Here is a 17,328-nt window from a genome sequence, read left to right as displayed (position 1 = left end):
ACCCTTCTTTGTACATTCTATTCCAGTGTTTAGTGGGTAAATGCACTAAAACATGAGTATAAAAGGTAAAGTTAAAAAATTCACTCTTGTATTAATTTTCTAGGGCTGTGATAACAAAATACCATAGACAGGGCAGTTAAACAGAAAATTTTTTATTCTGCAGGGTTTTGGTGTACAGATGACTCTCCATCTGACTGAGCCCCTCAACCAGGGGCCTAGATTTTTTTTCACAAAGGTAGTTGCAAAATGCCATGTTATTACAGGAGATGAAAAAGAGTTTTTGATAGAGGAGATCATTTTGGATATGTATAGAACTGAGAATTTTATCATGTTTTGGGAAAACATTGTTGCAGAGTTTGGAAGAAAAATGATAGATTATGGAATCTGATCCAGCAATGGTCAGGAAACAGGAGGAATACATGCCAGGAGAGTTGGCTTATTCTTTAAAGGAAATTTCAATAAAGATATGAATCAGTCCTTACACTTAGAATATACTATCCCTTTTGATATCAGAAAATAAAAACACCCGTAGAATAAATTTACATATACTTACATTTTCTGAATCTGCAGTCTGATGTTATTTGAGAATTTATAATCTTTCAATATTTTGATGCACATAATTCACATAGCAATGGGGAATAGATTTCTTAAAGCACACCAGATTTCTAATGGCAAATCAAACAGGTTTCTGATGGCAGTGTGGGTCAAACTGTTTCCCATCTCATGGAACTTTTCACCGTTTGCTCCTTTATCATTGAGCATCAGTCCTTTACCTTTTATAACAGAAATCTTTACTGAGGGAAGTTTCCACATTTTGACTGTTGGTACTGTCAGTTCATTGAGAATAGCAAGGTCATGGGCAAGACCAGCTTAGAGAAGCAGAGCCTGAGATAATAGCTATTTAAACTATTGAATGATTTCTATTTTATTTTGGTCATTGACTTCACATTTCTTTTAGAAAGAGTTTTCCTTCATAATGGATAAATGGGGATGGTAGATTTAGCTGAAAAGGAAGGAAGTGAATCTTGGTGCTTTCCAGATTTCAAACATGTAAACCCAGGCCATTGAGGAATAAATACCAACAGCGTCTACCTTGTTCCAACTTAATGACCCAGTAGTGTGCAGAGTTATAAATCTTGGCCTCTACATTCTTATTGTGCATGCAGTCTCTCATCCAAGATCCAATTTGTTTGCCTATTGCTGTCTTCACACATCCAAGTGCCACACAGGCACAGGGTAAGTGAACATTTAACCAGCAAGTTCAGCAGTTAGAGATGCGACCACAAGATGGTAGTGCAACCTTGCTCATGCGGGACGAATAGAGGGTTCATTTTAGTGCATTCTGAATGAATAGGCTATGGCAGAAGCACAGTCTTTTTCTTATTGGCTGGGTAGATGGTGTGAGAAATGACTATAATTGTTACAGAAAAGAAGGGACAAACTGATAATAGAAGTAGCTCTGTTAGCTGGAGACTGTAAATCTATAACTGATCTTAATTAGGAGGAACAATGACGATATCTATTGGAGCTGTATTTATGTTCTTGTGGCTGCAGCTGAACTGTGAGTTGAGGAAACTGGGGAGACTATATTAGAGAATATTTCTTAGAAGTCAAGGAAGAGATTGGCTTTATTTAGGTTTCCTCAGTTACTATTGAAAAGGAGAAGTAAATTCTGGACTGTAATGATCTGTCAAATCTTTCTCTGCCTCTTTTTGTCTGCATACGGGTCAGCCAAGGAGAGCAAGTGGATCAGCATCCTTCTACCCTGAGTGTCCAGGAAGGAAACACCTCTGTCATCACCTGTGCTTATTCTGACTGCTCCTCAAACTACTTTTCTTGGTATAAGAAAGAACCTGGAAAAGGTCCCCAGCTCATTATAGGCATTCATTCAACTAAGGACAAAAATCAAAATGAAAGACTCACTGTTTTATTGAATAAGACAGCCAGACATTTCTCCCTGCACATCACAGCCACCCAACCTGGCGACTCAGCTGTGTACTTCTGTGCAGCTAATGCACGTTGCTTCTTAGCACGTACAACCTGTACACAAATCTGTGTGTAGAGCAGCTCCCTCTCCTTTGGGAAAGACATTCAAGAATAGCACTTGTGAAACTGTTTGTCTGCAAGTGGAAACTAATGTGTTCTATGTTAAAAACATGTAATGAGAAGATTAGTTTCACAATGACTGAGAAAGTGTTCGAACATTTTATTAGATGACAGTTTCTTAATGGATTTTCTTTTTCATTCTGCAATGTAAAGCTCTTTTACATTATAGTTGAAATAGAATATTATATTAGTTTCAGGTGTGCAACATAGTGATTTGAGATTTATATATCTTACAAACTGATCACCATGAAAAGTCTAATAACTAACCATTTGTCACTGTACAAAGTTACTGCAATATTATTGACTATATTCCCTATGCTGTATATTACATCCCCATGACTTATTTATTTTATAAGTTTGTACCTCTTAATCCCCTTCACCTTTTTTGCCCATTCAAGTTTTTCAACATAATTTATGGAAGACTTTTCCCCATTGTATATTCTTGCCTCCTTTGTCACAAGTTTAATTGATTATATTAGCATGTTAATTTCTGGGCTTTTCTGTTCCATTGATCTATGTTTTCTTTTTATTTTTTTAACATTACCATACTGTTTTCATTACTATAGCTTTCTAGCGTAGTTTTAAATTAGTGAGTGTGTGGTCTCTGACTTCAATTTCATTTGTTTCTGCTCTGGTCTTTATTATTTTCTTCCTTCTACTAACTTCGACTCTATTTTTCTTTTTCTAGTTCTTTTATGTGTAAGGTTAGATTATTTGAGATTTTTCTTATTTCTTGAAGTATGCCTGTATTGCTATAAAATTCTTCCTCAGTACAACTTTTGCTCTGTACCATAGATTATGTAACATTGTTTCCATTTTCATCTGTCTCAAGGTATTTTTTGATTTCCTCTTTGATTTCTTCATTGACATACTGGTTGTTTAGTAGCATGTTGTTCAGCTTCTATGTGTGTTTTTTTTCCAGGTTTCCTATTATAATTGATTTCTAGTTTCATGCCATTTTGTTTGAAGATGCTTAATATGATTTCAATCTTCTTGAATTTATAGACTTGTTTTGTGACTTAACATGTTATCTATCCTGGTTAATGTTATGTGTCCCCTAAAAAGGGATGTGTATTCCACTGCTTTTGGTTGAAATGTTCTGTACATGTCTGTTAAGTCCATTTAGCCCTATGTGTCACATAAGGACAATGTTTCCTTGTTGATTTTGTCTGAACAATCTACCCATTGATGTAAGTGGGGTGTTTAATCACTGTATTAGCATCAATCTCTCCCTTTATGTCTGTTAATATTTGCTGTATGTATTTAGTTGAGTCTGTCATGGGTGTATAGGTGTTTACAAGTGTTATATCCTCTTTTTGGATTGACTCCATCATTATGTCATATCTTTGTATCTTGTTAGAATCTTTGTTTTAAAAGTCTGATTTGTCTAAGTATTGCTACACCAGCTTTCTTTGCATTTCTTTTTTGCATGGGAAAGCTTCTTCTGTCTGTTGCGCGTGGGTCACCGGCCAGCAGTGACCACGGCACACTGTGGATGGCTCGACAATACGCGAGAAAAAACACACATGCACAGAGACAAACTAGTTTCTGTGGGGAAGTAGGGACAGAATGGCCACCCCCCCTAGTGGGGAGCGCGCTGATCCACCGTCCATACCTGCTTTTATTAGGCTCATGCTACATAATAACTCAGGTAACATACAATGCTCATTAGGGGAAGTAAGGAACATATAAAACAAAGAACTCTGCCGGTCTATTGAGTTGGGGGTCAAAGAGCTGTAAGGCTGAGGAACAAACTAGCTTCCTCCTAAGACCCTCCTCATTCAACTAAGAGCATTCTTGGACAAAGAAGGTTTCACAGTAATTTACATGTTCTTTCTTAGGCCCGATCACCCCGGGAAATCCGCACTTCCCAGTACCGAACTGAACTTCCCCGTCATTGTTTCAGGCTTAGGTGGAGCGCGGGAACTAAAGCCACCGAGAGATAAGGAGATTTTCTTCCGGACGCTGAGAACTCAGACTTTGTCAGAGCCGAGGAGTGAGGGTCCATCACCCCCCTTTTGCTGCAGCCCCCCAAGTCCTTCTTTTGGGGGGGCCTCCCAAAAGTGATCGTGCCTGGCTTGGGTTGTTCCCCCCGTGGGGAATCTTACCCGTCTTTGGCTAACCGACCAAGCTTTTTGGGGTTCCGCAGCAGAAACAGCATTACTGCCAGGGAGATAAGCCTTTGTCTCCTTGCTGGCTCACGGTTCCAAGGGCGTTCCCTTAGCCTAGCCTAGGCGGGGGTCTCAGCTTCTAATACCAGTCAGGGCGGTTCCCAACATCTGTCCAGTCACTTTCAGTCAGTGTATGTCTTTTGATTTAAAGTGAGTCTCATTTAGGCTGCATATGTGTGGGTTTCTTTTTATTGATTCATCCAACCTGTGTTTTTAGTGGAACACTTAGTTTATTTACATTTAACATAATTATTGATAGGTATGTATTTGTTTCTATTTTGTAGTTTTCATATTAGTTTTATAAGTGGTTGGTCTACTATCTCTACTATGTGTTTGTCTTTACTAGTGATATTTTTTTACTTTCATATATTTTCTTATTTCTAGCTTTGGTTTTTTCTTTTCTGCTTAAGGAATTCCCTTTAACATTTCTCATAATGCCAGTTTAGTGGTGATGAACTTCTTTAGCTTGTGCTTGTCTGGGAAACTCTATCTCTCCTTTAGTTCTGAATGATAACCTTGCTGGATAGAGTATTTTGGGGTGAAGGTTTTTTTCCTTACTTCATATTGAATATGTTGTGCCAGTTCCTTCTGGTTTGCACAGTTTCTGCTGAAGAATCAGCTTATAGTCTTATGAGGGTTTCCTTGTATGTAACAAGTTATTTTTCTCTTTCTAGTTTTCAGATTCTCTCTTTAGCTTTTGACATTTTAATTATAACATGTTTTGATGTGAATCTCTGGGTTCATCTTGTTTGGGTTCTTTGTGCTTCCTGGACTTAGATCTCTGTTTCTTTCACTAGGTTAGGAAGTTTTTCGCCATTATTTGTTCAAACAGGTTTTTCATCCTTTTATCTCTTTCTCTCTTCTCCTTCTGGGACCCTTATGATGCAAATGTTCATGCACTTATTGTTGTTTAGAGGTCCCTTATACTATCCTCATTATTTTAAATTCTTTTTTATTTTGCTCTTCCAATTGGGTGCTTTCTAATATTTTGTCTTCCTGATCATTGAGCCATTCTTCTCTGTCACCTTATCTACTGTTAATTCCCATTAGTGTATTTTTCATTTGAGTTGTTGTATTCCTTAGTTCTGATAGGTTCTTTTTAATTTTTTTATCTCTTCACTGAACTTCTCACTAAATTTATCCACTTTTTTGCAGAGTTTGGTGAGCATTTTTATGACTATTACTTTGAACACTTTATATAGTAGATGGCTTATCTCCATTTGGTAATTCTTTTTCTGGGATTTTGTCTTATTTTTTTCTTTGTTCAGAAAAGGTGGCATTATTTAGAAAGTGTAATTTGGTGTCTAGTGGTGTAATTCTCCCCTTGTCACCAGAGCAAGGTGTTCCAGATGTGTTCCCTGTGTGAACTAGTGTAACCACCTCTTGTGCGAAAGGTGCACTGGCAGGTGAAGCTGGACCCTGGCCTGGATTGCTGTGAAGTTGGCCACAATTGCTGCAGGGACATTGGTATGCAGGGCAGCCTCCTGTGTGACTGGCTGGTGAGTTTGACTCCAACTGCTGATAGTGCACTTGCATGCAGAACAGGCCTCCGATGAGGCTGGCTATGAGGCCCAGCCTTGACTGTGTATAGATGTCAACTGAGGCCACCCAGTGACTCTTTCAGGGCAGTAACTGCTTTGGAGGGGTGCCAGCCTGGGTGGATCCTCAGCAAAATGCCATGGTGAGGTGAAGAGTGTTAGCAAGGTTAATGGAGAGTGTCAGAAATGGTGCCTACCAGTCTTAGACCAGCTAGGTGGAAGGAGAGTAAAGAAAGGGGAAAAATGGTGCCAACCAGTGCTTCTGTCCCTGGATAAAGTTCCAACAGATCCCTGCCCTTTCAGCACATGCCTTAAAATTAGTCAATGTATCACCTTTGAATATGAATGAGGCACTTTTTAAATTGCTGCCTCTGCAGTGGAACTCAGAAAGAGTGTAACCTTTGTTTCCTAGAACCCTTTGGCTCTTCCAGATATAAGTAAGCCCTACTGGTTTTCAGAACCAGATTTTATGGAGGCTCCTCTTCATGGTGCAGGTCCCTTTAGGCTGGGGCTCAGACTCACTACCTGCTCTTCAGGAGTAACACCATGGTTGTCAAATCCCTTCCACTTGTAGGTCATTGCACAAGGAGTAGGGGGCAGGGTGGGTCCTGACTAGACTGAATGTCAATGTGGCTTTTTCTTTATATTTGCAATGTAGAAAATCTGTTCTGCTAGTCTTCAGGACATTCTCAGAGATATTTGTTCTATATTTAGCCATAGTTTTTATGTCAATAAGAGAAGGTGAGCTCAGGATCTTTCTAATCCACCATTTTGAACTTGAAGCCAGGAGTATTGCTCTTGATGCCAATTTAGTTTGTTCATGAAATGCTGTTTATTGTGGTTGGTGCACTGTTTCCACAACAACCTTAACGGATTCTTGAAGGGAGTTAGTAATGTTTTATTTTGAAATTTAGGCTTTAAAGAAGACTTTATATTTGTTATTCAGATTCTCTCATATAAACAAATCCTGAGTAACGATATTACATGCCTAAATACACATGAGATTTGAACTCTTGGGTTTCAAAAATTGCATGTTATTTTTTGCTGACTATAAAACATCACATGCTAAATACAGAAAATATGTAAAATATAAATATTTAAAATTGATAATTCTGCATGTTGATAATTTATTGCTAATATTTGGTATACCATCTTCATTAAATTATAGCATAATTAAGATTCTGATTTTTGAACTTAATATTGTGTTCCCAATTTTGTTTTCTCCTCTAATACCTGCATTTTATTATATTTTGTCATGTATAATGAACAATTTTTTGTCCAAATTTTTGAGGGAAAAATAAGGATGCACATTATATATGGGTAGTACTAATTCTGTATCTATAAAATGTTTTGAATTCTTTTAATTATTTGTCACATAAAATTTCTTGTACCATAATGTTCAAAAATAAATGCTAAAATTCCTTTATAATGTAAAAAGTATCAAAACATAAATAAAGAAAAAATTGAAATAAAACACTAAAATGAAAGATTTTTTTCCCAAAGGTTTGGGCCAAAAAATGTGGGTGTGCATTATACATGGCAAAATACAGCAATAGCTCTGTGAGAAATTTTTCATAAGTCACAATTATATTTGTATTTTCTTCCTTTTTATACTCATATATTTGTGATAAAATTTTTCAGCTCTTGTATGTACTCTGACCAATTTCTAGTTGAGCAAATGTGACTTGTGTTTTCTTTTAGAGTCTAGTGATGTATATCATATTTGTGTGTTTGAGAAAAAGTAACATGGGCACTGATTTATTTAAGAATAGATGAGTTTAAGAATAAATAAGTGAGTTTAGGATTAGACTCACAAAACTATTCTTCTTTTTCAAAATTTTGTTAGTTTACTCTCAGAATTTAGAAGACAGAGTTTTGTCTTATAATTCACAGGTGACTAACACAAGGCCCTCGGGCTGAATCTGGCCCTCCACCTTGTTTTATCAGGCCTGGCACCTTGTTTCTACCAGGCTGCTGAGCTCCTTGCCCCTAGTTAAGGAGTAGCTACATTTATACAGTCCTAAAATTACATTCAGCCCTTTGGAGGCAACCATGAGGCTGATGTGGTCCCCAGTGAAAATGAGTTTGACACCCCTGTAAACCATTCCCACCTAGTGCAAACATTTTTACACAGTTGATAGTCATTAGATGTTTGATTAAGAAAGAAGGAAAAGGTGAATTTTGTTATATATAATCAAAATTTTAATTTAAGTTTTGAGATGCACTTACATTTATAAATTGTCTTGTGAAGAACAAACTCCTGAGAATGTACATTTATTTATAAAAGAAATATTTCTTTTTATTTATGTCATTTTCAGTAAAGCTCCATTTTTTAATGATAACTAAATTTATTCCTAGACATTTAACTTTCATTGTTATACTTATGTTTGAAATTATTCTTTCTGGGGAATGTGGGAATTTTTTTGTCATGCCCTTCTTAGGTCTTATTAGTGGATTACATGAGGCATCTGGATTAATGTTTATTTCAGAAATAGCTTGTTACAAATTTCCCTGCCTCATCTTTGTTTTGACTGAATTAAACATTACTTCTATGTTTCTTTTAAAACAGGCAATTCTTCTAGTATTGTATATAAATCAATGAAAGAAACCATTGCATAAATAATTCTCTAATTCTCTCACCACTGGTCAAGGGTAGGTTATTTTTCTTTTAAAAAAAATTACTTTATGGTTGTTCAATTACAGTTGTTTGTGTTTTCCCTCCACCACTCCCCACCCACCTCAGCCAATCCCACAAGGGTAGGTTGTTTTCAAGATCTCTCATATTCTTTCTAAGGACAGGCATAGTTGGCAACTGATGTGGTGAGAGAATCCCTCTTGGCTGAGTTATGGTTGTGGGTTATTAGCTAACTCTTAGATCTCTTAAATCTATTAGCTAAATAGATTTAAAACATCTGAACAAGAATGGTCAGTATTCTTTCTCAAAGGTTTTCCTTATTTCCCTCTCTATAACCACCAGCTCCTGTCTAGTAGAAGCAAATTGACTCTTTTGATCCTCTTCCTCCAAGTCTGATAACAGATTGAGAAGGAAGCATGGCTTATATTTTATTGGTTTATTCTTCTCAAAACCAAGTAGACAAGAGAGAGAGTGTGATTACTGCGGGCTTAACTGCTTTATCATACTTGGGTGAGAATTAATTTGATGGAAGAAATGCTGCAGCCAGAGTGTTCAGAGTCAGTGTATACTTACTTCACATTTGGGCACATTCACACGTTAAAACTTCATCACGGTTTGTGTATTTTTGTTTCCTACTGCCTCTGGAAAATTTACCACAAACTTGGTGGCTTAAAACAACAGATTTTTTTTTCTGTCATGGTTCTAGGTGCCAGAAGTTGACATTATCTTCATTGAGCAGAAATCAATTTGTCAGCATGGCAGCACCTGCTCCAGAGACTGGGGGAAAAATTTGTTCCTTAACTTTCCCACCTGTAGTGGGTGCAGCCATTTCTTGGCTGGTGAATTCATCACTCCAATCTGTGCTTCCATGGTCTCATTGGCTTCTGCTGTCATCAAATCTCCCTCTGTCTCTCAAAATTTACATGTGATTGCGTTTAGGTTGTTATAATCCAGAATTATCTTCCCACCTCAGGATCCCTAATTATATCTTCAAAGGTTTTTTTTGTTGTTGTTGTTGTTTTGTTGCTGCTGTTGTTTTCTTGTATGTGTGTATGTTTTCCATATAAGGCAACATTCACAGATTCCAGAGATTAGGACCCAATTTTTTAAGCCATATTTTGCCTATCACAATTGGCATCGCTGGTGCTGTTCTTTTACAAGCTGAGAAAATAAAATACATATTAGCCAGAGTCCAGTCACACATATAGAAACCACATCAATTACTTTACTGCATTTTCTCAGTGTTTTAAATTTCTATTTTAAAAAGTATTTTAAGTATTTTTAAATATAGTTTATTGATTATGCTATTACAGTTGTCCCATTTTCCCTTTTCACTGTCCTCCACCCTGCTCACCCTATCCCACCCACATTCCCCTCTTTAGTTCATGTCCATGTGTCATACTAATAAGTTCTTTAGCTTCTACATTTCCCATACTATTCCTACCCCCTCCCTGTCTATTTTCTACCTACCATCTATGCTACCTATTCTCTGTACCTTTTCCCCTTTCTCCTCCTCCCACTCCCCTGTAGATAACCCTCCATGTGATCTCCATTTCTGTAGTTCTGTTCCTGTTCTAGTTGTTTGCTTAGTTAATTAGTTAGTTTGTTTTTGTTTTAGGTGTGGTTGTTAATAATTGTGAGTTTGCTGTCATTTTACTGTACATATTTTTTAACTTCTTTTTCTTAGATAAGTCCCTTTAACATTTCATATAATAAAAGCCTGGTGGTGATGAACTCCTTTAACTTGACCTTATCTGGGAAGCACTTTATCTGCCCTTTCCATTCTAAATGAAAGCTTTGCTGGATGGAGCAACCTCAGATGTAGGTCCTTGCCTTTCATGACTTGGAATACTTCTTTCCAGCCACTTCTTGCCTGTAAGGTCTCTTTTGAGAAATCAGCTGACAGTCTGATGGGAACACCTTTGTAGGCAACTCTCTCCTTTTCTCTTGCTGCTGCTACGATTCTCCCCTTCATTTTAATCTTGGCTAGTGTAATTGTGATGTGCCTTGCTGTGTTCCTCCTTGGGTCAGCTTCTTTGGGATTCTCTGAGCTTCCTGGGCTTCCTGGAAGTCTATTTCGTTTGCCAGATTGGGGAAGTTATGCTTCATTACTTGTTCAAATAACTTTTCAATTTTTTGCTCTTCCTCTTCTTCTTCTGGCACCCCTATGATTCAGATGTTGGAACTTTTAAAGATTTCCTGGAGGTTTCTAAGCCTCTCCTCAGTTTTCTGAATTCTTCTTTCTTCATTCTGTTCCGATTGGATGTTTCTTTCTTCCTTCTGGTCCACACCATTGATTTGAGTCCCAGTTTCCTTCCCATCACTATTGGTTTCCTGTATATTTTCCTTTATTTTATTTAGTGTAGCCTTCATTTATTCATCTAATTTGTGAGCAAATTTAACCAATTCTATGAGCATCCTGATCACCAGTGCTTTGAACTGTGCATCTGATAGGTTGGCTATCTCCTGGTTGCTTAGTTGTGTTTTTTCTGGAGCTTTGAGTTGTTTTTTATTTGGGCCATTTTTTTTTTGTCTTGATGCTCCTGTTACATAGTGAGGGGTGGAGCCTTAGGTGTTCACCAGGGCAAACCTGCCCAGTCACTGAGTTGTGATGCTGTATATGGGGAAGGGGTCTAAGAGGGACCAATGGTGCTTGCTCCCCTCTGCCAGATTTCAGTCACTTCTGCCACTTCCCCCAAGCAAACTGGACCTTTCTGGTGCTGATTCCTGGGTGGATGCGTTTGTGTATGTTCTGGGACCCTATGGGTCTCTCCAATGAACTCTCTTGTGAGGCTGGGAGTGTCTCCCAGTGCCTCACCCCCACAGGTGTTTTCAATTGGTGTTTTGAGGCTTTATTTCCCCATGCTGGAACCCTGGGCTTTGTGGTCTGTCTTGCTCCCCAGTTTTGCCTGGTTTATCTTCACGCGAATGTGGGACAGCCCAGTCCACCAGTCGCCTTGTGCGCCACATCCCTCCACAATCTGCCACCTTGCTGGGTCTGCCAGCTGCCTCTTTTCTGCGAGGCCTCTCCTCCCTGCCACCCAACTCTGCCCCTCCTGCCTATCTGGATGAATGTTTCTTCTTTAACTCCTTGGTTGTTGGAGTTCCATACAGTTCAATTTTCTGTCAGTACTGTTTGCTTTTTTGTTTCTAAATTTTTATTGTCTTTATTTTGGTTGTGCGAGGAGGCACAGTGTGTCTACCTATGCCTCCATCTTGGCCGGAGGTTTTTAAGTATTTTTTATTGATTATGCTATTACAGTTTTTGCAGTTTCTCCCCTTTACTTCCCCTCCACCCTGCCCCCCAGTCCTCCAGCATTCTGTCCCCTTTAGTTCATGTCCATAGGTTGTACATATAAGTTCTTTCAGTTCTCTGTTTCCTATACCACTTTTTATCTCTTCCCATCTATTTTATACTTATTAATTATGTTTCTTCTTCCCTGTAGCTTCCTCCCCATTCCTCCCTTCCCTCTCCCCACTGAAATCCCTCTGTGTGATGTCCATTTCTCTGATTCTGTTTCTGTTCTGGTTGTTTGCTTGATTTTTGTTTTCATTGTCTTTCTTTTTCTTTTAAGTTCATTTATTGATAGTTGTCAGTTTGTTGTCATTTTAGTGTACATATTTTTGATCTTCTTTTTCTTAGATAATTCCCTTTAATGTTCCATATAATAATGACTTGGTGATGATGAACTTCTTTAACTTGACCTTATCTGGGAAGCACTTTGTCTGCCCTTCCATTCTAAATGAAAGCTTTGCTGGATAGAGTAATCTTGGATGTAGGTCCTTGCTTTTCATGACTTGGAATATTTCTTTCCAGCCCCTTCTTGCCTTCAAGATTTCTTTTGAGAAATCAGCTGATAGTCTAATGGACACTCCTTTGTAGGTAACTGTCTCCTTTTCTCTTGCTTCTTTTAAAATTTTCTCTTTATCTTTATCCTGGGTAACTTAATTAGGATGTATCTGGATGTGTCCCTGCATGGATCCAGTTTCTTTGGGACTCTCTGGGCTTCCTGAACTTCCTGGCAGTCTATTTCCTCCACCAGACTGGGGACGTTTTCCTTCATTAGTTGTTCAAATAAGTTTTCAATTTCTTGCTCTTCCTCTTCTGGCACTTTAATGGTTTGGATCTTGGAATGTTTAAAGTTGTCCCAGAGCTTTCTCAGCCTCTCCTCATTTTTTTGAATTCTTGTTTCTTCATTCTGTTATGGTTGAATGTTTATTCCTTCATTTTGTTTCAAATCCTTGGTTTGAGTCTAAGTTTTCTTTCCTCCACTTTTGGTTCCCTGTATATTTTTCTTTATTTCACTTTGTGTAGCTTTCATTTCTTCCTTCATTTTGCAATCAAGCTCAATCATTTCTGTGAGCATCCTGATTACTGTGTTTTGAACTGAGATAGTTTGGCTATCTCCTCATAGCTTAGTTCTTTTTCTGGTATTTTGATCTGTTCTTTCATTTGGGCCGTACTTCTTTGTCTTGGTGCACCCTTAAGTTGTAAGGGGTGGAGCCTTAGGTATTCACTAGGGTGGGGCAACCCTCTTTACTGTATTGTGGCTCTGTCTGTGGGGGATGGGTCAGAGAAGGAACAATGCCTCTTGCTGGCTCTGCTCCAGCCCTACTTTCTGTCACTTCCCTCACCTCCCACAAGCAGATTGTGGCCTTTCAGATGCTGAATCACAGATGGGTGGGGTTGTATACATTCTAGGGCCCTGTTGGCCTCTTCCATGGACTCTCCCGTGATCCTGAAAGTTTCTCCCACTGCCACAACTCCTGCAGATCTTTATATCCAGAGGTTTTGAGCCTTTAGTTTCCCACACGGAAACCCTGGTTCCTGCTGTCTGTCTCTCTTCCCAATGGTTCTTCCCAGCTTACTGGCCCATGAATGTGGGACCAATTGGTCCACCAGCCACCTCCTTGGCTGTGTGTCCTCCCTGCCTCAGCTGCCCATCTCTGCCCCTCCTACCATTCTGGATGAATGTTTCTTTAACTCCTTGGTTGTCGGACTTCCATAAAGTTTGAATATCTGGCAGTTCTGGTGTTTTTTTTTGTTTGTTTTTAAATTGTTATTGTCCTTCTTTTGGTTGTGCAAAGAAGTGAAGCATTTATACTTATGTCTCCATTGTGGCTGGAACTCCTGGGTTACTTTCTCCAAATCCTTGGCATATCAGTAAATGAGCAGATCCACTAATCTTTATTTTTTATTGCATTTTTTCCATTACTATGTACCCCCTTTATGCCCTCTTCCACCTCCACCCACCCCTCTCCTCTAATGTTTGGTGATTTTACAGAGTCATAGTGTATAACAGAGAGCAGGACAGTTTGCACTGTACATGGTACAATCAAATATAATGGAGATTTTGGTGCAAGATCTGAAGATACATCAACCAATTTAGCTGAGGCTATGGTTGTTTTGAGACAAGGATAATAAGCTTTGGCTACTGTATCAGGAGACAGGCAATAACAGGCAATGGACCTGTGTTGTTTGCCGTATAGTTGAGTAATATCCTCAGGTATGGTCATAATTTTAATATGCATACACAGAGAGAATTTTATTACAATCAATGATCTTATGATCAGCTGTCTTATGGAAGTATATAGGGTCACCAAGAATATATTCTCTTCAGAACTGGGCATGCAGAATATAGAAACTTACTATGGTTCTATTAGGGTCACAATTGAGATAATGAGAAAAATATAAATTCAAAGACTTAATAACCTAATGACCAAACTCCAGTGTCCACCCTGGCCTTTTTGAACAGAGTGAGCTGTTAAATTGAAATAGAGAAGAGAAGGGGATCTCTGTGACAGAACTTCATATCTAAAGAGCTTCATTCTAAACTCTTCAGCAAAGAATGCTTAGATTTTCCTGCTTTTGGTCTCAGATAGGCAACAAAACAGACAGTGATAGTAAGGAGGAATATTGCTATAACAGTATACAGATCAAAAGAGCTACAGAAATTAGCCCAGACAACATTGCCTTCTGATCATAAAGTGATTTATTTCACCTGAGGTGAAACAATAGCATATATAAGTGTGAGGATACATGATTATTGCATCTTATATTGTTTCCATAATCTATCACATGTAGTATTTTAAATAAGTATGAACAGCCATTTCCATCACAGATGCAATGAATGAACATAGCAGTTGGTTGAATCAGTCTTCCTTTCATTACAATACTGTACTGTGTTTATCTTCAGATGTAATTTTTATCATTTAAGAGTTGATTAATGCAAAAGGAAGTTTGGGTTGGGTGACATGTTCAGCTGGTACACAGAGAAGGCTGATGTGACCCACAGCAACTGGCTGCACAAGCAAACCCTGTTTCCTGTTCTGGGGCAGCATCAGCACACAGCCCAGCATTTCTTCTCTTCTTGTCAGAGTCACCCCACCTTGTAGAGCCCTGCTACTGCCCCAGTAGCAGAAGGACAAGGTAGTAGTAGAAGGACAAGGTATTTTTCACCTGTTGGAAGAACTTGAAAATGCTGCTCTCCAGGTTTCTGGAGGTGGTCCTGGCTTCACTGTGGCTAGGTAGGCATGCCCCAGTGGGAATGGGTCTCCTCTACAACCTAAAGACTGGGGGTCGAGGAAGTGTTTCATAAGTTCCCTTAGAAGGAGAGGCAGCAGGATGTAAAACAGATTTTTTTGTCTCACGCCACTTATTCCATAACATTCTCTTTATATTTTTTCTTCAGGATCCAGTACTGCCCAGGAGGTAACTCAAGGCCAACCAGCAATAACAGTGCAAGAGAAGGAGGCTGTGACCCTGGACTGCTCATATGACACCAGTGATAGTCGTTACAGCCTCTTCTGGTACAAGCAGATGAGCAGTGGGGCAATGATTTTCCTTATTCGTCAGGACTCCTATAACCAGAAAAATGCCACAGAAGGTCGCTACTTATTGAATTTTCAGAAACTAAGCCATTCCATCAACCTTGTCATCTCACCTTCACAGCTGGAGGACTCTGCAGTATACTTCTGTGCCATGGGTGAGCCCACAGTGAGAGGTGTGTAGGAAGGAGGCGAACCAAAACCCCAGGGCTCTGCTTGATGCATCCACCTGCTGTAGGGACCAAGGCCAGGAATTGTCAACACAGTCAGGAAGTGGCCAGGGCTGTGGTAGCACAGGTGTAGGATGATTGAGGGAAAGCACTCTATGAAAATACCTCTCTAGGTCCATAGACCATGTGTAGAGTTATCATTCATCAAATACATCTGTATCCTTCAACACTTGGGTTGAAAATGTTTATTGAAGTTAAAGAACTGCCACAATATCTGCAACAAAGACATGTAAATGACCCAGAGACATATGAAAGGATGCTCTGATGCTCACTAGCCATCAGAGAGATGCAAATTAAAACCACATTGAGATACCACTTCATACTGGTGAGAATGGCCATCATAAACAAATCAATAAACAACAAGTGCTGGCAAGGTTGTGGAGAAAAGGGAACTCTAGTACACTGCTGGTGGGAATGCTGTCTGGTGTAGCCAGTGTGGAAAGAGTTTGGAATTTCCTCAGAAAACTAAAAATGGAATTGCTATTGGACCCAGCAATATCACTACTGGGATATACCCTAAGGATCCTGAAACACCAATTCAAAAGAACCTGTGCACCCCAATGTTCATAGCAGCACAATTTATAATAGCCAAGTTTTGGAAGCAGCCTAAGTGCCCATCAATAAATGAGTGGATCAGAAAGCCATGGCACATTTTCACAATGGAATACTATACAACAGAAAGAAAGAGGGAGCTCCTACCCTTCCTGACAGCATGGATGGAACTGGAGAGCATTAATGCTGAGTGAAGTAATCTAGGCGATAAAAGACAAATACCATATGATCTCACCTGTGAGTGGTACTTAATCAACAAAACAAATAAGCAAAATATAACCAGAGACATTGAAATAAGAAACAAACTAACAGTGACCACAGGGGAGGCAAGAGGGGGATAATGGGGGGAATGGGGGAAGAGTCATCAAGGAACGTGTATAAAGGACACATAGACAAAGCCAAAAGGGCATAGGATCAAGGATGTGAAGTGGGGATGGGTGGGGTGTGGGCAGTGGTGGGGTGAAATGGAGACAACTGTACTTGAACAACAATTAAAAAAGAGGAAAAAAATTTAAAAAACTCCAACAAAATAAAACAAAAAGAAAAAAGTAGTCACAATAAACAACTTGCCATTTTGTGAGAGACTGAGCTAGAAGAATTGACCAAGGAAATTCAGAAACATCTGAGTCAAAATCAGTAAAAATGTGTGTATTGTATTTCCAGATCATTTTGCTTAGCAAATATTTTTGGGGTATATGTTTTATAGGGTAGGAAAAATTCTCCTCTACCCTCTTTGGGTCACTGGCTGGGGTAAAGTGACATAAAACAGAATAACAGGGGAAAAGAATATAAATTTTATTGAGTTTTCACTTTTAAATGGAAGCCCTCAAGAAAATGAAGACGTGAAGATGTGACCAGGGCAGGAAGCTTTTAAAACTTTTCAGTAAAAAAAAAAATTCCCAATAAATTGGTGTAGAATTGATAAGACCAATGTGTGTGAACTAATGGAAGTCCAACTAAGGCTCGATAGTCCTTTTCTTCCTTAACTAGGAAGATAAAGGTTAGTTTAACAAAGTTTGTAGGTTTTTCTTGTGTGTCTCTGGGCTGTTGTGGCTCTCTCCAAAAAAAGGAGAATTTATTTTCTCTGTTTAGACAGAAAAGGGGGATCTTTTTTTGTGTATTTTCTGTTTCCTTTTTTCTTTTTCTTTTCTTTTTTTTTATTGTTGTTCAAGTACAGTTGTCTGCCTTTTCCCTCTACCATGCCCTCCTACCCCAGCCATCCCACCTCCCTCCCCTGATTCCACCCACCCTTGGTTTTATCCCTGTGT

At 38.9% G+C, this 17,328-nt stretch overlaps 1 gene segment (V, D, J or C); it reads left to right on the top strand.

The window, feature by feature from the left end:
* Positions 1-14,896: 14,896 nt before the first annotated feature.
* On the top strand, positions 14,897-15,462 carry LOC123816850. The segment is given in 2 exon segments: positions 14,897-14,978; positions 15,143-15,462. Coding segments are annotated over 2 exon segments (369 nt in total).
* Positions 15,463-17,328: the final 1,866 nt, after the last annotated feature.

The sequence above is a fragment of the Phyllostomus hastatus genome, unplaced genomic scaffold (genome assembly GCF_019186645.2).
Source record: "Phyllostomus hastatus isolate PE091 unplaced genomic scaffold, TTU_PhHast_1.1 phas_contig_1095, whole genome shotgun sequence".
Taxonomy (NCBI): Eukaryota; Metazoa; Chordata; class Mammalia; order Chiroptera; family Phyllostomidae; genus Phyllostomus; species Phyllostomus hastatus.
Note: the sequence above shows the minus strand (reverse complement) of the source record. Positions and strands in the feature narration are given on the sequence as shown.